This window comes from Artemia sp. Qi Xiang Cuo, chromosome 2 (genome assembly GCF_049724085.1).
Source record: "Artemia sp. Qi Xiang Cuo chromosome 2, ASM4972408v1, whole genome shotgun sequence".
Lineage (NCBI taxonomy): Eukaryota > Metazoa > Arthropoda > Branchiopoda > Anostraca > Artemiidae > Artemia > Artemia sp. Qi Xiang Cuo.
The window spans coordinates 36,451,584-36,475,365 of NC_142795.1; the positions used below are offsets into that span (position 1 = coordinate 36,451,584).

At 34.3% G+C, this 23,782-nt stretch overlaps 1 protein-coding gene across 1 annotated transcript; it reads right to left on the reverse strand.

Moving 5' to 3' along the window:
- Nucleotides 1-6,717: 6,717 nt before the first annotated feature.
- Pomp (proteasome maturation protein) lies at nucleotides 6,718-20,807 on the reverse strand. Its single transcript, XM_089108094.1, has 3 exons — nucleotides 20,670-20,807; nucleotides 16,088-16,148; nucleotides 6,718-7,040 (listed from the first exon to the last, which is right to left on the reverse strand). The coding sequence occupies exons 1-3, from the start codon at nucleotides 20,708-20,710 to the stop codon at nucleotides 6,765-6,767; spliced, it is 378 nt and encodes a 125-aa protein (XP_088964220.1). The 5' UTR covers nucleotides 20,711-20,807; the 3' UTR covers nucleotides 6,718-6,764.
- Between the last annotated feature and the right edge of the window lie 2,975 nt (nucleotides 20,808-23,782).

The following is a 23,782-nucleotide window of genomic DNA, read 5'->3' on the forward strand; positions in this document are numbered from 1 at the left end:
TGCTTCTTGTTAATTTTCATTTGTATTTTTAGGCTATATCACAGGGATACGTTTTGCAAGTCACAGCTATCTCCTCCCCTCCCTACAACCACCCTCCTTCCTGTGTGCAGGCATAACTTAAAAATTGATGATCATTTTCTTTTTCTTGTGTTCGAGTTCTAAAAACCTGTGTTTCTAAATCCCTGCTCTGATTATTACAGAATTTGTTTGTTTGTTTTTTTTCTTAGTGAGAGTCCTGTTACTTTGTATTTCAACTTAGTTTTTTTTTTTTTTCATGAAAAACAGAAGCATAGCAGTAATTTTAATGAGATAAAATATAATTCTACTTCATATTCTTTCAGTAGGATAGTTGAGCTATGATGAAGCTATTATCATAGACTGATCGAAGGTATGCAATTACAATAAAAGTAGTTATTTGCTGTCTTAGATGATAAGCCTGATTACCAAACCTTCAGCCGTTCTTCGTTTTTAGCGAAACAGCTCGTTCTTAGCTGTACTTATTTCTAATTTCTTAAACACGAATGACAAGGCAGCTCGCCGGTAACTAGTCTGTTGAGATTGCAGCTAAATGTAGTATTTAAGCAAGTGCTTGTACTCCTTTCCTATGTCATTGAGTAAGACCTCTTGGGTGATTAAATATTATGATTTCCACTTTTGTATCGACTATAACTATTTCCTCTTTGTTTACCAGTCATGTGAATTTACTTCTTTTGCACATAACTATTTTTGACGTGCCTGCAAACAGCATAGTGATTGAACAGATCGCTGTGCCTTCCAGATTCAAAAAGGTGTGAAGTATTTGCCAAATTAGAGAAGTTCCATAAAAAATGAGAATACTTGCAGACATAGGGATGGGAGAGGTTGATCTGCACTAAGATTCTTATTAGAGAACTCCCTCCGAGAAAAATAACATCCTAACCAAAACCATTTGTTTTTTGCTTCTCGCTCATCCTCCGGAGAGCTGTGTGTGTGTGTGTATTCTACGAAAATGCGGGTAAAAAAGTTTTCTTTGTTCTCAGAAATATTTGGTAAAATGAGAAAAATTTTATGAAAAGTTTTGAGGAGTAACTGTAGAAAATGGAAGGAATTTGAGAAGGAACAGAAATATCTGTTTTAATGAGTAATTGATATCTTTTCCTACAAAAAAATGTCAACCAGTAGATTTTCAATTTTTCAGAGGGCAGCAAATAGGTATTTATTTTTAATTTTCTGCCTTTTTATCCTCTCTCTCTATTTGCGAAAAGGACAAGTCTTTAGCATAACAACTTATTCAAGTAATAAAACGATTTATTTTTTATAGTTGCTAATAACGATTTTCAGAAAAAACTACGTCTGTGAAACCGCTTTGAGAATACGTCGGTTGACAATACAGTCGTAGAGCCTAGAAATTACTTTATTGTTTTAAATAACAGCTTCACTAGAATATCTGAAGAGGTGAGTTTTATTGCAGTCTTATCATCGACCCTATTTAACGTTTTTATCACAAAGATGCCACTCTATGTACGCTCATAGGTGGGAACTATTCAATGGAATGTGACTAAGCAGGGTTTTTTCTTTGCTTCTTGGGCAGTATTTTATTTTTGTTTGATTTTTTAAGAATAACACTTATAACGGACACGGTATGAAATTTTTGAGTAAGGAAGCCTCGTCATAGCATAACAGGAACTCGAAGGAAACACTTGAATCTTAAGCATGTTTTAAATCCTGCATCTAGCAACCATTGATGTCTTTAAAAATCTTCTAATGTACCTCAAATGAATTACATGGATCCAAATAATGCAGTGGCACAAGCTTTTTATAACAGTTTGAAAAATTATGCAAATCTTAAAGCTTATAATGTGATATGTTGCAAGCTACAAGATTTTTCAAAATATGAGGAAACTATCACAGTTTGCAAGTTTAAACTTTATTTATTCTCGGTAGTCGGATCCGGCACAAAGCCCTGCGAAGGGCATTCGTGACAAGCTCAAGAAGCGACCGGAGCACCCTTGCTGATGGCAAACCTTTAAATCATATCTTTCTCGTTGTTCTCTAATTTTTAAATATCGTGTCAAGCCTCTGAAAATAGGCTTATACATAGTGAGATGATAAGTTATTGTGGAATTGCTCCCATATATCCTTGTTTTTCTTGGTCGCACATTTGTAAATTTTGATTATTCTTTTTCATTTTGGTTCGTGAAATATTGGTTTGCCTCAAAATCATTTTCTCGAAAAATAAATGAAAGTAAAAAGATCCTTTTTATTGGATCCTGTGTTCATGAAAGGTTTCCAAATCGCCATGCCCTGAACGAAAAGGTGTATCTACCTCTTATTATTATATCTGATATTGGTGTCAATTAATAATAATTTAGGGGGTGCGTGTTTTCAAAATCTAGGAAGGGGCAAAATAGTCGTTCTTTTCAGTTTTTTCGATGAAAATATCAAAAATCTGCATTTTCAAAATAAAATAATTCTTCCCCCTAAAAAACAAGCATTTTTCAAAATATAGGGGAGCGGGCGAAAAAAATTAGGGGGCGCCGGTTACCCTTGTACTCCTCTTTTTATTAAGGGTCTGTGGCTACAAACTCCAAGATTATCCTAATGAGTCATGCTCGGTGACAAAACTTTCTAACAGGACACCCAATTGACTAGTCACAAATCTCAGGCGGCTTGGTGCTGCGGTGAGTTGTTGGTTGCAAGGCCGTACCCAGGGGGGGGGGAGGTAGGGGTTTTTAACCCCCCCCCCCCGAAACGTTTGTCTGACTCGTAAAAACGTAAAAAAATGGATATAAACAAATTTTTTATGCGTTTTTGAGTTGTTTTTTTTGCGTAGAACACCCCCCGAAAAAAAAATCTTTGAGTAAATTGAAGATTACGACAAAACCTGGAGTTTTTTGGCTTCACAACCATCATTTACCACGTTGTTCTACAGGCTGTTCACTACACCAAGTTCCCCAGAGTTTTCCAAGGGTTTACTCTAGAGACGAACCGTGTACCTGAGCACACATTTATATATATATATATATATATATATATATATATATATATATATATATATATATATATATATATATATATATATTACTAATTCCGTCAATCATAAGAATTCGCCACACAGTATGAAGTGATCACAGTAGATCGAAGTGTCAATATGGGCAACCAGAGATAAGATGTCAAACTCTTTTTTACAGTTTGCATAGAAATTGGTATCAATTGATTTTGAGGTTGATGGAGCATCTAGTGCCACAGTTATCACTAGCAAATTTGATATAAAAGAATTAGAGTCTACGAATTTTGTGAGAAAGTCGTCATCTAAAGATGCCTTACATGATTTCAAATGCATGGGTAGCTCAATCACCAGAAGGTTTGCTTCACAGTGTCTAAATACTTCAACAGCTTTGCTTAGTATACATTGTATACATATAAAGCTTATAGAACAAATGTTTCTGATCTTAGACCTCTGTGGGGATGTCAATCTCCATCCTTTTTCCTTATTTATTTGTGGAAGTTGAGCGCTGTGAAAAAGAAGACATAAGGGTAAACCCCACCCAAGAAATAAAACTAACCCCCACGAAGCTAAAAAAGAAAATACAAATAAATTAATCATGCTCATTAAAAAATTGCACAAATTTTGATAAAATTCTGAATCTAAAAGAAGAATGGGTCTAAAAGTAAAAACTCCAATATAGAACAATTTCCATCCCCAGCTTCAGAAAAGAAAGAGATAAAAATTTATTAATCTCTTAGTCAGTGATATATTTTATTTCATATGTGTATTTTTATTTTATTTTTGTAATTAATTATGTATACTAAAATCTCTCGGTTCTTGGTCTTCCCAAAATATATTTTGTCTTTTTGCCTTTAATTCAACTGGCTGAAAATCACCCTCGTTTCTTGGTTTCAACAATTATACTTGGTTTCATGAACATTTTTCAAACACTCAAAATATGAAATGAACTTCGGTTAGAGAATACCCCGCGTTTGGCACCTTCAAAAGACTTGTAAAAAAAATTTGTTTCCATATGATTAATTAAAAAAAAATTATATATATAATCATATTATATTACAATAATAAAGTTATGTATAATATATTATATTATAATATACATATTATAATATATAATATGTATTACATTTTATTTTTAAAATAAAAGTGCTCCAGACCATGATGGAAATTTTCCCAATCATCTGAAACTTGCCCCGGCTTCATTTTTTGCTAAGCTTTTGCGTTTTCTTAATCTGATCCTTTGGTCTGGGCAAGTGTCAACTTCTTTTAAAACAGGGATATTTACGCCGGTTCCAAAGCATGGAAAAAGCAAGTACCAGACATGCGATTCTTTTCGCCCTATTACTAAGGGCTCTCAATTAAGTAAGATGTTTGAACTTTGTGTTAAATCTCTTTTTGTTTCGCTTGATTTCGGTTCTAATCAATTGGGGTTCACTAGGGATACGGGTTGTGATCATACACATACTACTTTTTTCAAATTTTAAATTCTTCATGGCTTCAAGGAGATCCGTTATATTGTTTATTAATATATATTAAAGGAGCTATTGAATAGATATTCGATAATCTTTCTCATGCATCGGCTCTACTTAGCTTACTAAAATAGGCTTTACCACTTAACCTGGTTAATGTTTTACGTTAGTGGTATTCTGGACTTAATGTTTGCATGGCCTCGGGATCTACAATTTCTGCTTATGAAGTAGTAGTTATGAGGGGGGTTAAACAAGGGGGGGGGATATTATCGTCGTCTATTTTCAATTTGGGTCTAAAAGATTGTTTTGCTTCATTAAAAAACTCTCTGATTTACTTAGCAGTTGAAATTAGTTATTTGGCTTATGCTGATGACATTATTTTACTTAGTCAGTCAAAGACTGTGTTGATTGAAAGTTTTAAGATTTTAGCGAATGAGTTGAACATAAAAGGACTAGAAATTAAACTGGCGAAATGCCAGCATTTAGTGATTAATGACCCTCTTGGCTCTCTTCCTCTTGATTGCGGTAATGATCGGATTTTTCATGCTTTGGACTCGGCGATATACCTAGGTGTCCCATATTCTTCTGTAAAAAGACTATCACCTCTTTTAATGATAAATAAAAAAAAACTAAGTTTTTTTTTAACTGAAAGTAAGAAACAAAGTTTTTTTTCTCATAAGTTTTTTATTGTTTAAAAAAAATAGTTGTGAGAAAGTCAAACTTTAGCTTAAAAAGGGCACTAGAACTTTTAATTTCCGTTCCAATGAGCCCTCCCACGATATTCTAGTACCACTGGGTCGTTACGATCACCCCTGGGAAAAAAAAAATAAACACGCATCCGTGATCTTCGTTCTGGCAAAAAATGCAAAATTCCACATTTTTGTAGATAGGATCTTGAAACCTCTACAGTAGGGTTCTCTTATACGCTGAATATGATGGTGTAATTTTCATTAAGGTTCTACAATTTTTAGGGGGTCTTTCCCCCTTTTTTCTAAAATCAGCTAAATTTTTCAGGCACGTAACTTTTGATGGGTACGACTAAACTTGATGAAACTTATATATTTGAAATCAGCATTAATATCTGATTCTTTTTATGTATCTATTGGTATCAAAATTCCGTTTTTTAGAGTTTTGGTTACCATTTAGCCGGGTCGCTCCTTACTTACAGTTCGTTATCAAGATCTGTTTGATAAGCCATCTAGAAGTTAATATAAGAACCATTCGGTTCCCTCGTTCATCTGCGGGGTAATATGAGAAGGAATATATTAGCTAGACTGTATCAGTCAATGGTTCTACCTTTGATTAGATTTGCTGCGGTGATTTTGAAAACTTTTCCATCTTCTACTTCATCTCAAATTAAAGTTGCGTGTTTTATATATTTTTAATTTCTGCTAGTTTTTACGCTAGTGCTTCTAATACTTCTTTAAAATATATTTATGGAATAAAGGACCTAATTGATGTAATAAAGATTAAGTATGAGTCTTCAGTTTGTTGAGAAGGGTCAAAATTATCTTGAATAAAGAAATTTATTCCCGTTTTTTGAAAAAATCTAACCGGTTGACGTAGATGGTTGTATTAATCGGTAGTTCTGGTCTTGTTAATTGTAAGTTGTGTCTTTATATTTTATATTTATTGAATGTACTCCTCATAGTGTATCCTGAGGGAAAATAAAAGTATTATTATTATATTATATATTATAGTATATTATATATTACAATAATAAAGTTATTCTTAACTTTTGTAGTGGTTGTAGAGAAAATTTAGCGATTTTCTACCTCTGTAACTCGAATTTTTATTTGGCTTACCTCTAGAACTCGTTACTTTCGCGGATCAACACCTGCATATTGCTTTAGTTGGCTCTAGTCAGTTACACAGGGCTTGACAATCTTGCCTATGGAGTTTAAGTATGACAGGTGCTAGAAGAAACCTGGTTCAGGCGAACTCAGGCTACCACCCCATGTGCTCAGGATAAGTGTATGGTTATTGCATCTGATGAAAAAATGCTGTTTGTGGAGCATTTTTTATAAGAAATAGTGCTAAATATGTCAGTACAATCAGTGGTATAATAAATTTCTAAATTTAATAAGTTTATATAAGTTTGAAAAATTTTCTCGGAGGGAGTTCTCTAATAAGAATCTTAGGGCAGATCACCCTCTCCCATCCTTATGTTTGCAAGTATTCTCATTTTTTATGGAACTTCTCTGTTTTGGCAAAAATATCCTTATAATTGAAGAGCAAATACTTCAATATCTGCTCGTTAAATTATCTATCAGCAAAAAATGTTTTTTAATTAGATAATACAAAACAGATTAAAATTTGAAGCATTTGCTCTTAGAGTCATCCAGTTTTTCAAGAAGTTCTTGAGGGTTGACAATAGTATCCCTTTCATTTCCATAGACATCAAACTCACATAGACCATTATCGCGACCAGTCAAACTATCTAGCATGGCGTTATGTCTAGGCAATATTGGCAAATGTCCAACATTTCTTGTAGCTCGTTCTTCATTCATCATACTGATAGGAATATGAACCCCATACAACCTTCGCAACTGCTGCATTCGGAGTTGCTTTTCATTGTGAATTCCCTGAAAATAAAAAGTTAAACTAGACTTTAAAGAAACTGAAGGCATTTTGGGGTCTTTACACACAGGTACGCTATAAATCGTGAAAGATGTTTCCCAGCCCGACAAATAGTTGATGTTAGTACTCGATCATAAAATTTGACAATGTAGAAGATAGATGGAATAATTTTAAGAAAACAATTTGTGAAGTTGTTGATGGTGTCTTACGGAAGAAAGTTAGAACTGTAGCAAGGAATATCAGAGGCACCGCAATAGCGCTGTCTAAGTAAAGAAGGATATTGGCACAATGTATTATTTTCTTTTTGTTTTATCTTTTAAACCAGGGCGCTTCGTATCAAAGGAGTTGTCGTAGAAACATCAAAAAGGGCTCATTTGATTGGAAAACGGAAGGGTTTGTGCCTTTTTTAATAGTTGAAAGTGATTGGAGGGCAACTAACACCCCTCCCACGCCCACCACTTCCCCAAACACATCCAATCAAAATTTTGAGATACCCGTTTTGTTCAACGTATTTGAAAGGTCCGGAAATTATGTCTTTGAGGATGACACTCCCCCCACAGCCCTCGGGGCAAAGGTTGTACGGTATGCCCTTGGGCACATAAGGTTTTTACAGAAAGCGTTGTCGTAGAAACTTCATAAAGGGTTCATTCGATTGGAAATTGAAAGGGCTAGTGCTCTTTTTAATAGTCGAAAGTGATTGGAGGGCAACTACCCACCCCCACCCCTCTCACGCACACAATTTCCCAAAACACATCCAATCAAAATTTTAAGACAGCCATTTTGTTCAGCGTAGTTGAAAGTTCTGGGAATTAGATCTTTGAGGATGACAACCCCCTCACAGCCCTAAGGGCAAGGATTGTAAGTTATGCCGAAGGGGAATATAAGTTTTTTTTTTTATAGAAAGCGTTGTCGTAGAAAATTCAAAAAGGGCCCATTTGATTGGAAATTCAATGGGCTAGAGCCCTTTTTAATAGTCGAAAGTGATTGGAGGGCAACTATCCCTACTCTCACGCCTACCTTTCCCCCAAACACATCTAATCAAAATTTTGAGATAGCCATTTTGTTCAATGTAGTTGAAAGGTCCAGAAATTATGTCTGAGGAAGACAAACCCCCCACGGCCCTGGGTTGTAAGTTATGCCCTGGGGGCGTATAAGGTTTTTTGTAGAAAGCGTTGTTGTAGAAACTACAAAAAGGGCTCATTCGATTGGAAATTGAAAGGGTTAGGGTCCTTTTTAATAATCGAAAGTGATTGGAGGGCAACTAAAACCCCCTTTGACGCCCTCCATTTCCCAAAACACATCCAATCAAAATTTTGAGATAGCCATTTTGTTCAACGTAGTTGAAAGTTCTGGAAATTAGGTCTTTGAGGATGACAACTCCCCCAGAGCCCTCAGGGCAGGGGTTGTAAGTTATGCCCTGGTGGCATATAAGGTGTTTATAGAAAATGTTGTCGTAAAAAGTACAAAAAGGGCTCACTCGATTGGGAATTGAAAGGGCTAGTGCCCTTTTTAATAGTCGAAAGTTATTGGAGGGCAACTAACCACCCCTCTCACACCCATCATTTCCCCAAACACATCCGATCAAAATTTTGAGATAGCCATTTTGTTCAACGTAGTTGAAAGTTCTGAAAATTATGTATTTAAGGGTGACAAACCCCCCAGCCCTCAGGACAAGGGTTGTAAGTTATGCCCTGGGGGTATATAAGGTTTTTTTATGCAAAGCGTTGTCGTATAAACTTCAAAAATGACTCATTCGGTTGGAAATTGAAAGGCTTAGTTCCCTTTTTTATGGTCGAAAGTGATTGGAGGGCAACTAACCCCCCTTTGACGCCCATCATTTCCTAAAACACATCCAATCAAAATTTTGAGATAGCCATTTTGTTCAACGTAGTTGAAAGTTCTGGAAATTAGGTCTTTGATGATGACAACTCCCTCACAGCCCTCAGGGCAGGGGTTGTAAGTTATGCCCTGGGGGCATAGAAGGTGTTTATAGAAAGTGTTGTCGTAAAAAGTTCAAAAAGGGCTCACTCGATTGGGAATTGAAAGGGCTTGTGCCCTTTTTAATAGTCGAAAGTGATTGGAGGGCAACTAACCACCCTTCTCAGCCCACCATTTCCCAAAACACATCCAATCAAAATTTTGAGATAGCCATTTTGTTCAACGTAGTTGAAATGTCTGGAAATTATGTACTTGAGGATGATAAACCCCCCAGCCCTCAGGACAAGGGTTGTAAGTTATGCCCTGGGGGTATATAAGGTTTTTTTTTTTATAGAAAGCGTTGTCGTATAAACTTCAAAAATGACTCATTCGGATGGAAATTGAAAGGGTTAGTTCCCTTTTTTATGGTCGAAAGCGATTGAAGGGCAACTAACCCCCTTCTGACGCCCACCATTTCCCCAAACACTTCCAACCCAAATTTTGAGATTGCCATTTTATTAAACGTAGTTAAGAGTTCTGAAAATTATATCTTTGAGGATGACAGACCCCCCCAACCCACAGGGTAATTGTTATAAGTTATGCCCTTGAGGCATATAACGGTTTTACAGAAAGTGTTGTCATAGAAACTTCAAAAAGGACCTCATTCAATTAGGAATCCAGAGGACTAGTCCCCTTATTAATAGTCAAAAGCGATCGGAAGGCGAATGTGCCACCCCCTAGGTCCATCATTTCACCCAAACACTTCCAATCAACATTTTGATATAGCCATTTCGTTGAACATAGTTGAAGAGTCAGAAATTATGACTTTTAGTATGACGCCCCCCCCCCCACAGCCTTCAGGGGTAAGGTTGTAAGTTATGCCCTGGGGGCATATAAGGGTTTTGTAGAACGCGTTGTTGTAAAAACTTCAAAAAGAGATCATTTGATTAGAAATTGAGAGGCCTAATGCCCTTTTTAATAGTCGAAAGTATTCAGAGGAAGAATCCCCCCACACCCATCATTTCCCCAAACATTTCCGATCACCATTTTGATATGGCCATTTTGTTCAACGTAGTTGAAAGTTCTGGAAATTATGTCTTTAAGGATGACAAACCTCCCACCCCATAACCCTCAGGACAAGGGGTCGTAAGTTATGCGCTTGGGGCATATAAGGATTTTATAGAAAGTGTTGTCGTAAAAGCTTCAAAAAGGGCTCATTCGATTGGAAATTGAGAGGAATAGTGCCTTTTTTATTAGTCGAAAGTGATCAGAAGGCAAATGCCCCCCCTCACGCCCATCATTTCCCAAACACTTCCAATCAAAATTTTGAGACATCAATTTTGTTCAACGTATTTACAAGGTCTGGGAATTATGTCTTTGAGGATAACAAATCCCCAGCCCTCAGGGCAAGGATTGTAAGTTATGCCCTGGGGGCATAGAAGGTTTTTATAGAAAGCGTGGTCATATAATCTTCGGAGGGGCTTATTGGATTGGTAATCAGACGCTCTAGAGCTCTTTTTAAGAGTAAAAGTGATCGGAGGGCAGCCACTACCCACACACACACACACACACGTCGTATTGTCCTCCAACAACTGCAAGCATTGTAAGTCACAACATTGTATTGTCACAACAAGCATTGTAAGTTTCAATTTTACTCACGAAACTGTTCCTAAGATATTGCTGATATGCCCTTTTGATAACCTGCATACGGATGGCAGGTTGTCATCCGTACAACAGAAATATTTTCTGAAAATTTCACCTTCATACTTTCATAGGTTGTGGATTTTGAGCTAGCCAGAAGACACTGTGTGTATTCATTTAATGCTGCTTCTACATTTACTGTTTCTAACGATACTAATTGCATTAAGTTGAAACTTTTAGGGATCGTTTATCAGTAGTTTCAATTAAACGAAAAACCTGTATGCACGCAGGTATTAAAAGGGCATATAAGCACTATAGGGCACATAAGAACATAGGCAGCGATGCTCTATCATAGCCAGTAATATCATTGATATTTTAAAGGAGCCAATTTGATTAAAAATTAAAAGTTCTAGTGCACTCTTAAGAGTCAAAAATGATTGGAGGGCAATCAGCCCTCCTCTTTAGCTCATAATTTTCCAGACACTTCCAATCAAAATTTTAAGACAGCCATTTTGTTTAGCATAGCTGAATGGTCTAGAGACTATATCTTTAGGGTTATTGAGTAGGTCAACCACAGTTATGTAATTTGCCCATTATGCTTAAAAAATAATTGTAGCTTTAAAATTAAATCAAAACACACTGTTTGCTTGCTGGTTGCCATTAAGACATCACAGCAATATAACAACAACGACTCAGGGTATCAAGTTCAAATTTTCGGGGCTACTTCTATTACTACTTCTGCTCTTAAAATTTTCCTAAATCAAAAGAGTGTAATTGTATCCAGCCTGTGAAAGAGCATAGATATAATTTTATAGCAATGGTATTAACTTTTATTTATCAGGTCAACTAGAGGAAGCACATGACTAAATTAAACACTACTATTTTTGTCATGATCTTCAAAAGAGTTTATGTTGTTAAAAATTGCTGAAAAAGTTTCTCCAGCATATAAATAGCAGGCCAAACTATAAGTTCTTAACGAAAAACCTGAAAGATTAAAACTGTTATTTTCTTTTTCCCTGAAAAAGACTATGTCAATATAAAACGAACACAAATTAACAAAAAAACTTTTTTCAAAAATAGGTTTTTCAAAAATAAGTAATTGCCAAGCACACAACTACCATGAATCCGTATGAATGAAACCCAAAACGAACAGAAATGAAAACAAATGACAGAGTCAAACTCAAAACGAGCAGAAATTAATGATTAGGGTTCAAAATCCCAAAGCTTTCTAACAGCCAGATATAATTTGTACTTTACTGAAAAATTCTTTTAAATGTTTTCACTTTTATAACTTTAAGAAATCAAATATTAATCAAGATTTTAAGAAATAAATATCAGCATATGTATATTAAACTGACAATACACATTCATTTGAATTTTTTCAGTAAAGTACAAATTATATTCTGGCTCTTAGAAAGCATAGGTGTTTTGAACCTTACTCATATTAATTTCTGCTCATTTCGAGTTTGACTCTGTTATTTGTTTGAATTTTGGGTGTCATTTATTTCTTGATAGACCTACTGATTTGTGGCAATTGTATGCTTGGTAGATTATTTGATTCTATCTTTGTTCATTTTTGTTTTAATAGAGTTCTTTACTTTTTTTGAAAAACTTATTTTGTGGAAAAAGTTTTTTTTTAATTAATTAGTGAAAAAGCTTTATGTTTAATAGAGAGGAGAAGGGGCTTGTACAAGAATTATCTGAGTGATAGATCATATGAAAACAAGAGTAATGTAAAGAAAGTGGAGAAAGCATTAAAATATGAAGTAAGGAGGTGTAAAGTGGAGGCCATGGATAGAATTGCCGAGAATCTGGAAGATGCAGCTAGACGGCATAAAAGTAACATATTGTACTGGCAAGTTAACAAATTGAGAGGGCTAGTCAATCCGGACTTTTAACAATTAAAGATAAGAACAGGGCCACAATTAGTGATAAAGAAACAGTTAAAGGGAAATGGACAAACCATTTTGAGAATGTGCTAAACCGAGATAGAGTTGCAGGAAAATATATAGAGGAAAATGAAAACGTTGGTGATACCTTGGATGTGAAGGAAGATTTGTTTTGTGAGCAAGAATTAGCGACAGTAATAAAAGGATTAAAAAATAATAGGGCTCCAGGTGCTGATAGTGTGGTAAATGAGTTTCTTAAATATGGTGGCTCTGAGGTTAGAAATAAATTACTGAAGATTTTAGGAAAACCCTAATTAAACCACTGTATGAGAAAGGTGATAAGATTGAGTGTGGTAATTATCAAGGCATTAGCCTTGTCTCTGTAGGTAGCAAATTACCTAGTGATATGATACATTTTAGACTGAGAGATGCTGTAGACAAAGTTATAAGAGAAAAACAGTGCAGTTTTAGAAAGGGTAGAGGATGCGTTGACCAAATTTTCACTCTTAGGATAATAATTCAGAAGTGCCTGAGTTATTTGAGAAGTGCCTGAGTTATCAAACACCTTTAGTCCTCTGTTTTATAGATTATGAGCAAGCGTTCGATTCTATTGATAGAAGAATTTTTGCGAAGGTCTTATCAATTAAGTCCTGATCCGCTGTATTAATGTCTTGGTCTGTCTTTTGTCATAAATAGTTTTTTTTTGTATCTCGAACTTCTTTTCTTTGGTTACTCTGCTCTTGTGAAGTTTTTAAGTTTTATGTACTCATGTATGTAGTGTATTATCCACTTTTTTCTTTATATTCCAAAATTACCATCAAACAGTTCGTGGTAACGAACTGTAAGTAAGGAGCGACCTGGCTCAATGGTAACTGAAACCGTAGAAAACGGGTTTTTGATACCAATAGATACATCAAAGGAATCAGATTTTAATGCTGATTTTAAATATATAACTTTCATCAAGTTTAGTCCCACCAATCAAAAGTTACGCGCTTGAGAAAATTTGGCTGATTTTCGAAAAAAGGGGGAAAGACCCCCTAAAAGTTATAGAACCTTAATGAAAATAACACCATCATATTCAGCGTATCAGAGAACCCTACTCTAGACGTTTCAAGCTTTTATCTACAAAAATGTGGAATTTTGCATTTTTGGCCAGAAGAAAGATCACAGATGCGTGTTTATTTGTTTTATTGTTTTTTTTTTGTTTTTTTTTTACAGGGGCAATCGTATCGACCCAGTGGTCCTAGAACATCGTGGGAGGACTCATTGGAATGGAAATTAAAAGTTATAGTGCCCTTTTTAAGTGACAAAAAAAAATGGAGGGCAACTAGGCCCCCTCCCACGCTCATTTTTTTCTCAAAGTCACCTGATCAAAATTTTGAGATAGCTATTTTGTTCAGCATGGTTGAAAATATGATAATTATGTCCTTTAGGATGACTAAGTCCCCGGGGGGAGGGCTGATAGTTATGAACTTTACCCAATGTTAAAATATAGTATTGGTTATTAGGAAGTATACATACGTTTTCAGGGGGGATTTTTTCTGGTAGAAGGGGGGTGGGTGGGTCGGGGGTTATGTGGGAGGGTCTTTCCACGAAGGAGGTTTTCATGGGGGAAGGGACATTGCTATGAAGGGGGCGCCGGATTTCCCAGCAATATTTAAAAAAAGACCAGAAATTTAATATAAAAAAAAAGTTTTCCAACTGAAAATAAGGAGTAATATCAAAACTTAAAACGAACAGAAAATATTATGTGCATGGTTGGGTTCACCCCCTAGTCAATACCTCGCTCTTTAAGCCAAAAACTTTTTAGTAGTTTCATAAGAGCTATTCATTCTAAATAACGGCCTTTGTGATTAAGGGGTCATTTTTAAAGAATTGGAACAAAATTCGAACTTTAGCGTAAAGAGCGAGGTATTGACTAGGGGGCGAGCCCCCTAATATACATATTAAAAATATATGAATATAGAAGTTCGTTACGTAAGTTACATATATTTATTACTAATAAAAACATTCGTAAATAAAATTAAACAAGTTTTGAGAAAGCCATTTAACCAAATAAAAGTAAAATTAATATGCAAATTTTGTTTTAATTATTCAGGTAAGGTGAGCCAAAATCAAAACCTGCATTAATTCAAAAACGTTCAAAAATTAAATAAAAAAACAAGTTTTTTTTTAACTAAAAGTAAGGAACGACGTTAAAACTTAAAACGAACAGAAATTATTCCGTATATGAAAGAGGGTGTCCCCTTTTCTACACCTCGCTCTTTACGCAAAAGTTTTTTATTGTTAAAAAAAAATAGAGTTGTGAAAAAGTCAAATTTCACAATCCAATGACTCAGTCCAATGGACTGAGTCATAGTTAGGTTTGCTTCTTGAGGCAGGCTTATGAGATTCAACAGGTGGCAAATTTGGCATAACTATTCTGTGACTGTGAGAATGCTGCACATTCTTTTTTATAGAAAGTAAGTACCTAGTGATTTTAGCAAAAAGTTACTGAAGCCCCTTTATAAAAAAGATGATGATAGTAAATGTATTCATTTTGGAAGCATTGATTGTGGTAAGATGCAAACATCTTAGCATGATGACACTTTAGATAGAGCTCTAAGAGAATAACAGCAGGGCTTATGGAAAGAGGGAGGATGTGTTCACCAAATTTCTGTGCTCATATTAATAGTAGAAATGGTTTCTATGCACAAACATTTAATTTAGCTTACAAAAAACTGACAGTGCTGTAGTTATAGTACAAAAAGGGTTAGTAATTGGTTAACCAGGGCTGTATCTTAGCCTATTTAAATACACTAGTAGGTTTTCTCCTAAGGAACACAGAAAAGGCTATGGGAGATCAAGATACCATATGGGAAGTTAAAACTCACCAAGACTTAGATTATATAAATGATTCAAGTGTCCTAGATGAAACTGTAAGCAAAATGAATTGATTTGTGGAGGGTTTGGGATGTTGGAAAATTAAATTGAAGACTAAGTTGGTTAAAATATAAATAAACAACAATAAAAAGTTGATGTTAGGTAATGAAATTGTTAGGTCATGTCTCTTATGGATAAAGGATAATTGGTCCCCAAAAGTTGTACTTTTTTGTAATCCAGTACTGGCTAATTGAAAGGCTGGACATCTTTTAATGAGGCAGGTGGAGGTCATGAAAAAAGACTAAAATTCAGTATGAACTTGGCAAAAGAAAGTGAAAGAGCAGGGAGGAGCAAGCATAGTTTTTGGCCTCAGACAGGTTGGTGCTGTAATGACCTGTCTGTAGCTGTGCAGTATATTGTGATTGACAATAATTGTCACTGCATTAGTTTGTCTTATGTGTGTTTTGGCATGGGATGTATCTGTGATGTGTGAACAAAAATGTACAATCCTTGTTCTTAATTATATTTATTTCTTTATAGTTGGGCAAGAAACCTCCTGCATATAGAATTTAATTAGGCTTGTTTTCTTGACCAAATAAATAACAAAATGAGCTTTATGAATGGTTTTACATTTGAATGGGTGTATGAACAGTGTATTCTTAGTCAGGTCTGAACCTTTAAAAAAAATGTGGTTGAAGTGGTTAACATGTTAGTTGGTTCTGAAAATCTAAAATGGAGTTTACCTTGAAAAGATTGGACTGAAGAGGATGGACAGTTTCTAAGGTATCCTTGGCCAATGGCTGACTGAAAAAAAGAGATTAGTAACTAACATAATCTGATTTCTAGACACCTATGTATCTAAGGACCACAGGACTTCATTGTAAACATTCAAAAATTAATAATTGAATATGTAACTTTTTTCTTAAATAACAGTAAAACCACATCACTGGTTGACAGTGAGCCTTTTTTCTTTAAGTCACATACATTCTTTTGGTATTTAATGCACAATATTTACTTAGAAAATCAAAGTTGACTGAAAAAAAAAATTGTTTGTATAATGCCCTACTCTATGACAAAATTCAGAAATACAGCAGGGGGTTAGGGTCTGGGGGGCCTAGCTAACACAGATAGTGATTTATGACAATTTTACACAGAACAAATTATTTGACTTTATTTCTGCACGTCTTTGGTTTGATGTAACTCTGTACTTTTCTTTGACAAACTTTTTTCCACAAAAAGGTTTTTACAATTTATTGAAAAAGACACATTGAGTACTATGTAGTGTAGATACATTGTGCTTGGCCACTGCTGAAGGAAACAAGCTTGATAAAATAAAAGTAGTAACATTTAAATCCTTATTTTATCATTGCTTTTATGACAGCAACCACACAATACCCCCTCCCCCTGACAATCCCAGATGTAGCCTTAGCAACTTACCAAAAACTGAAAGATAATATTTTATCCATGTTTCATTGCAATTTACTCAGGGGAAACTAAATTTCAGTAATTTGACTCTGTAGAAATTCATTTGAGCAAAAAAACACTATGACATATCATGAGATTCAACCAATGGATAAATATATTATAAGAGATATACCTGGGACCATCAGGTAGCAGGGGGTGCATTGTCAGAAGTGACCATGATATCTAGAAATAGCATAAAATAAGGAATGCTCATGACACTACCTTTTTTGCTTAGCACACTTTCTTTAGAAGTGGCCAACCATTACATATTACTGTGTTTATCTTTTAGAGAAGGAAAAATTTACCACAGAATTTAAGTCTTCATTTATCCTGAAGAAAAAAGGGGTAAAGGGGTTACTTCGGTTGTCAGCTAGCCCACAAAATTGTCAGTTGATAGGAAATGCTAATCAACTCAATCTATTTGAAAGCTTAAAAGTCCACCTTAAATGTAATCTAGCTTAAATAAAGTCCTTGTAATTACCATCTAGGTATAGGCCTATTTTATGAACCTAAAAAAAATACTTACATCATTCTAAAATGCAGACCCCTAAATTTTACTCCCCCCACCCCACCAAACCCAAAATTTACCTATGGTTAGGCCTACTCAAAAGAAACACTATAAAATTCTGAGAAAATTCTAATAATAATTACTTATATCATTCCTAAAGGGGTAAATATTTTGATGTTCATATTATTGACTTAGAAATAAAATGAACATAGGGTAAAAACCAGTATCCAATTGTGCAACATTATGTAAAACTAAAACCCTTACATCTTGTTACCAAAGATAAATTGAGAAGAATTACATACATCAGAGAAAAGCTAAAAATCTAACCTATACATCAATATGGTTATTATTAAAATTATTTAAGATTAAACACTTAAAATTATTAGTTTATTGATTTACCTACAAGGACCTCTTTTTTGGAAATACTAATTATCCTATTTTGATGTATATATCCTTTTAGGTGTTTCAGTTTTATTCACATATTAACAGAAAGCTGATTTTCTTCTGATTCTAAAAATATAAATTTTATTGCTTGATATTTACTTTATAAATCAGAAATATTAAATATAATTTTTCTTTTCAATTGCTTGTCAGAACCAATACCACATTTTTAATTTATGCTGACAAATTACTGGTGAAAACTTGACCAAGAAGGCATAGTTCTTATTACTACCCTCACATTGCATCATGCTGTAGTAAAATAGAGGTGGTCCAAAAACTCCTTGCTATTTTTCTGGAATACCAAAGAAAAATTGTCTTTCCCAAAAAGAGGTCTTTTACCCTACCATTTGATGCCTTTTTTTATGCTCTTTCCAAATATAATAAGCACTTTTGATGCAAATGAGTTTTACCCTCACCCCTATATACACCAACTCAGTATATATATTTGCCCATTAGGGGGGTGGGGTAAAGTTTATTTCTGATATAAATAAGCAGGGGCGTCCTGAGGCTCATTTTATTGGGGGGCAATGTTTGTAAATTTTACCAAATTGCTACCTGATTTATGCTGAATTTTCTGTAAAAATCAAGAATTTTGCAAAATTTTACCAAATTGCTACCTGATTTATGCCAAATTTTCTGCAGAAATCAAGAATTTTGCTAAATGTTGGCTGATTTTGCAAAATATCTGCCAGAATTCCAAAAAAGTTGGGGGGAGGGAGGATGCCCCTCCCTTGGGATGCCCCTGCAAATAAGAGGTAAGTTTAACCCCCCTTAATGCGCAAAATTACACAAAACAAAAACACTCACATCTTGTTACCAAAGAGGAATCAGCAAGAATTGTATATATCAGAGAAAAGCTAAAAATCTAAGCTATACATCAATATGGTTATTATTAAAAGTGCTTAAGATCAAACACTTGAAATAATTAGTTTATTGACTTATCTACAAGGACCTCTTTTTTGGAAATACCAATTTTCCTATTTTGACATGTATATCCTTTTAGGTGTTTCAGTTTTATTCACATATTAACAGAAAGCTGACTTTCTTTTGATTCTAAAAATGTAACTTTTATTGCTTGATATTTATTTAATAAATCACACATATTAGATATTATTTTTTCTTTTCAACTGCTTGTCAAAACCAAGATCAAATTTTTAATTTATGCTGAAAAATTATTGGTGAAAATTTGACCAAGAAGACAGAGTTCTTGTTACTGCCCTCACATTGACTCATGCTGTAGTAGAATAAAGGTGGTCCAAAAACTTATTGCTATTTTTCTGGAATGCCAAAGAAAAGTTATCTTTCCCAAAAAGAGATCTTTAACCCTAGCCTAGGCCTATTTAGGAATGACAAATGACAAAGGCTAACCTAAGTTAGGCCTAGTATTTTTGAATGTTTTAAAAAGTTTCCAAAATTTGCTGCATTTCTTTATGGGGAGTAAAATCACTAAACATTCACCATATAATACTTTGGTAGAATTCTACTTTAGCTACTTTTGGCTATCTTGGAGAGGGGTTAGGTTAGGAAAATGAAACTTTCAGGGATGGGTCGACAGGCTAAAGTATGTCCTGGGAAGGTATTTTGAAGTACCTACCTCCACTCATGGCTTCAGGGTTACTCCCTCTAGAGGGTCCTGAAATTTGCCTACATGACAGGTCTATATCTATTGAAATTTTGACAAAACAACATTTTCCCTTAATTTTCAGTTATCAGTTTCTTTTTCTCTGGCTTTAGTTCTGAAAATTCAATTCCTGTTATTTGAGTAGAATTTTAAGCCATATCAATGTTTTTTTTTCAAAATTTAGGAAATGTATTTACATATCTTTAAAACCTTATAAATCAGGCTTGAGCAAAGTTGTGGGTAAATATTTACCAAATTATATTATTGAGTTACAACGAAAGTGAATATACCAATCAATGCCCTTTTTTATGTTCTTTAGAAATATAATAATCATTTTTGTTGGAAATGAATTTATTTAGCCCCCAACGCCACATATAGCCTACCAATTAAGGGTATATATCTGCTAATTAGAGGGGTGGGGGTCATTTTATTTCTGATGTAAATGATAGGTAAGTTTAAACTTTCCCCCATCCCCTCCCTAATGTGCAAATATATACCCTGAATTGGTATATATAGGGGTGGGGGCTCAAATTCATTTCCAACAAAAATGATAATTATATTTGTAAAGAGCATAAAAAAAGGCATTGAGTGGTATATTCACTTTAGTCATAACTCAATAACCTCAATAATATGATTTGGTAAATAGGCCTATTTACCAAGTTGTGAAGCTGAAAACAATTTTTTTGGGTAAAGTTCTACAAAATCATATTATTGAGTTAGGAATAAATTGAATACACCATTCAATGCCTTTTTTTATGCTGATTATGAATATAATAATCATTTTTATTGGAAATGAATTTCAGCCCCCCCTATATATACCTAACCTAACCCTGAATTGGCATATATAGGGGGGGGGGCTGAAATTCATTTCTGATAGAAATGATTATTATATTTGTAATCAGTATAAAAAGCATCAAATGGTGTATTCACTTTATTCCTAACTCAATAATATGATTTTGTGGAACTTTACCTTTTTTTGTACTTCATTTAAGCAGAAGATCTATTTTACAAGGTTTCAATTAGAACACACAGATTTTTAAAAGTCATCAAAGGTCAGGACCCTCTAGAGAGAGGAGTGGAGGTGGGTACTTCAAAATAACTTCCTGGTACATACTTTAGCCTATAGACTCATCTCAGAAAGTTTCATTTTCCTAACCAAACCCTTTTCCAGGATAGCCAAAAGTAGCTAAAGTAGAATTTTACCACTACCCTAGGGTAATTTCTGTTCACTTTTTTTATCTATATACTTCTTTCATGCAGAATGATCCTTTTTCTGATATTATTCATTTACCCAGGATCCATTTTATTTGTCAATCCGTTCTCATTCAACATGTTTAACCTTGATTATCTCAATTTATATATATAAACAATGAATTGCACTTTGACTTTTCTAGTTCTTCCAAAGCAAAGTTTCATGGCAGTGTTTTTATGCAGTCTTCCTTATGCAGAAATAAAAGTAGATGAAGAAAAATTACTCGAAAACGAGATGAGATTCTTGCTAAATGTCTCTATTTAAACCAATTCAAAGATATACAAAAGACAAAATAATTAATTTTTATATGTTTATCTTTATTATTTGAAACTATTTACATACTTAGAGCTTTAAACTAAGCCGTACTCGCAGTCCCAATGGAAAAATGATTTCGGGAATTACGGACACAAATATAAATGGTCAGAAGTTGGCATTCCTTAAGGATTATCTACATGATAGAAAGGCTAAAATTAGGGTGTATGATTGCAGTTGAAAAAAAGTACTTCCTGAAAGAGGAGTTCCAAGGGGGTCAGTGTTAGGTACTGCTATTTTCAATATTAGGTCATATGACATTCCCAATAGTGTAAATGAATATGGTGGTATAATTTTTGCTAATGAAAATAATTCTTGGGTTTTGGCAAGAGAAACATGCTATCTTAAGGAGAAAGTAAATTGTGTCATAAGGAGATTTGAAAAATGGGCGAAGGATACCGACCTGAATTTATCTACTTCTAAAACGAGGGCAGTTATATTTACGACGAAGACGTTAGAAAACCTACTTTGACTGACGGAAATCCAATTCAGTATGTCAAGGAAGTAAAAGTTTTGGGATGTATCATCAGTGATGATAAGTTAACATGAAAGTCACATATTTCGAATGTTCATTCAACATATTTGAAAATGATCAACACCATGGAGAGTTTAGCTTATATGCTTGGTAAAATACCCCCAGAATTCCCATTAAAATATGTTCAGAAACATGTATTACCAAAGACGGACTATTGTTCAGTAATATGCGGAACTGCCTTCAGATCTGTACTCACTAAATTAGATATTCAAAACACTGTAATAAGGATTGCACACGGAGAAAGACCCACAATTCCTGTCTGGTTTATATTAACAAAGAGTGGATTGGTTGATATGAACACTAAAAGAAAGAAAAGAACAGCAAAATATATTCAGAAAATATATTTAATGCGTTGTGTTATTTTTGTTTTTTTCTATAATTTTTCTCATTATAGTTACAACAAGCTTTGTTTGCTATGACCCATAGACCCCCCTCCCCCTGCTGTATTTTTAAATTTTTGTCATAGAGTAGTGCATTCAACACACAAGTATTATGCATCCAAATACCAAAAGATTATGACTTCAAAAATGGTCCACCATCATCCAGTGATGTACTTTCAGTGTTATTTAAGAAAAAAAGCTACATATTCATTAAATGCTTACAAAGAAGGCCTAAGAATTGCAATATAGGTGTCTAGAAATCAGATTGGAAACTGGTCATACCCATGTCAGTTACTGATCTATTTCTTCTTTTTCAGTCTACCGTTGGCCAAGGATACCTTAGAAACAGTCCATCCTCTGTAGTCCAATCTTTTCAAGGTAAAATCCATTTTAGATTTTCAGAACGGATTAACCTGTTGACCACTTTTGCGTCACATATCTTTGGCACTTTGAATTCTAATCTAATTTCAACATTAAAATGGCCACCAGGCTGCTTTTCTGCTTAAACGGAGCTTTTCACTTAAAAATTTATTCATGGCTGAAGTACGAGAGCTTGGCAGACCAGTTTCAAATGATAGTCTCTGATGTAGATCATCTGATTTCGTTTCCAGCTCCCTCCAACATTATATGTTCTGGCTCAAGGACAAACAGAAGCCGCATTTTTGATCCCAAGCAAGAACTCCGTGCAAATTTAAAAAATACAATATCATATTCATCAATCTAGAAGAAAATACACACTCTCTATAAAAAAAATGCAGAGGTTAGACATTAGTGCTTCTTCGTAATAAATTTAAATAAATAATAGGAAAAGAAAATCAAAATGGCAAAACCGGACTGTTGCTCCTAACCAGCAATTTTTAAGCCAAAACTAAAACGAATATAAATTATGACAAATAAGAATGGTTTGGCCACTCCTGACCCCGCTCCCAAATTTAAAAAATCTCATTTGAATTTTACTGAAAAATATATACATTGCGTAAGATTTAAGCTCTATTTAGTTAACTTTGTTTTATATACTTAAAACAAAATATCAAATTGAAACAAAGTCAATATCATGATTATTTTTTTTCAGTCATCTGACTTTACATTAGATAATGTAACATCTTCTTAATAATGCGTATGCGAATCCAATATACTGTTTTTTCTACGTACAAGACAAATATAAAGAAACTAAAGATAAACTATGGCATGAAATTGAAATATGTGCATGTACATATACAGTACAAAATAAGTGTAAAGAAAGAAGATAATATGAAATTGATATGTATACAGGGGTAATTACAATTTTCTTTCAGTACTTTTGTAAAGCGTAAAATGTAAATATCAAGTTCTTGCGCTTTAGGTATAATTTTGAGATCAAAATGTTGTTGTTATTCCCAATCCACTGATTTTAATAAGCATAATGTAACTAATAGTTTTATGAACAATTTGGGAGGGGGAGCTCCAGAGGGCTCAGACCACCTCTACCGCAGGGAGTCAGCCCTACTGCACGCGGCCATAAAACTAGACAATCGCAAGCCATTAATAATAACGCTAATAATAGAAAAAAAAATTAAAAAAGCAGCTGAACAAAAAATCGTTCGAAAACTAAAAAGAAATTACAAGCCTTTTGAAGGTGCCAAAGAAATGGCATTCTCCAGCCGAAATAGCAAGGGTATTCCATGTAATATGACACACAAATTAGGGATTGAAAGCAGGTCTTTGTGCTGGAGTATGCGGAATTTGAATAGTCTGAGAGGTATGATCTGATAATTTGAGCGATCTCGTTATATCTTGTTGTATCAGCAACATAATAGCAGATATAATAATAGCAATGTATAGCAGAGAATAATTTTGCAATTTACACACATCCATCGTGACTTTTTGTAATATCCTGGTTGTTTGCACTGAGCAGCATTTTAAAAATTCATAAAATTCCGGTAAGC

What these genes read in the sequence shown, in the direction of transcription:
- Pomp (XM_089108094.1), bottom strand. Translation starts at nt 20,710, where the DNA reads ATGTTGAATGAGAACGGATTGACAAATAAAATGGATCCTGG. An exon ending in ACAAATAAAATGGATCCTGG is followed by an intron (nt 16,149 to 20,669) that starts GTAAATGAATAA and finishes TCTTTTTTTCAG; the next exon opens with TCAGCCATTGGCCAAGGATA. An exon ending in TTCAGTCCAATCTTTTCAAG is followed by an intron (nt 7,041 to 16,087) that starts GTAAACTCCATT and finishes TTTTATTTTCAG; the next exon opens with GGAATTCACAATGAAAAGCA.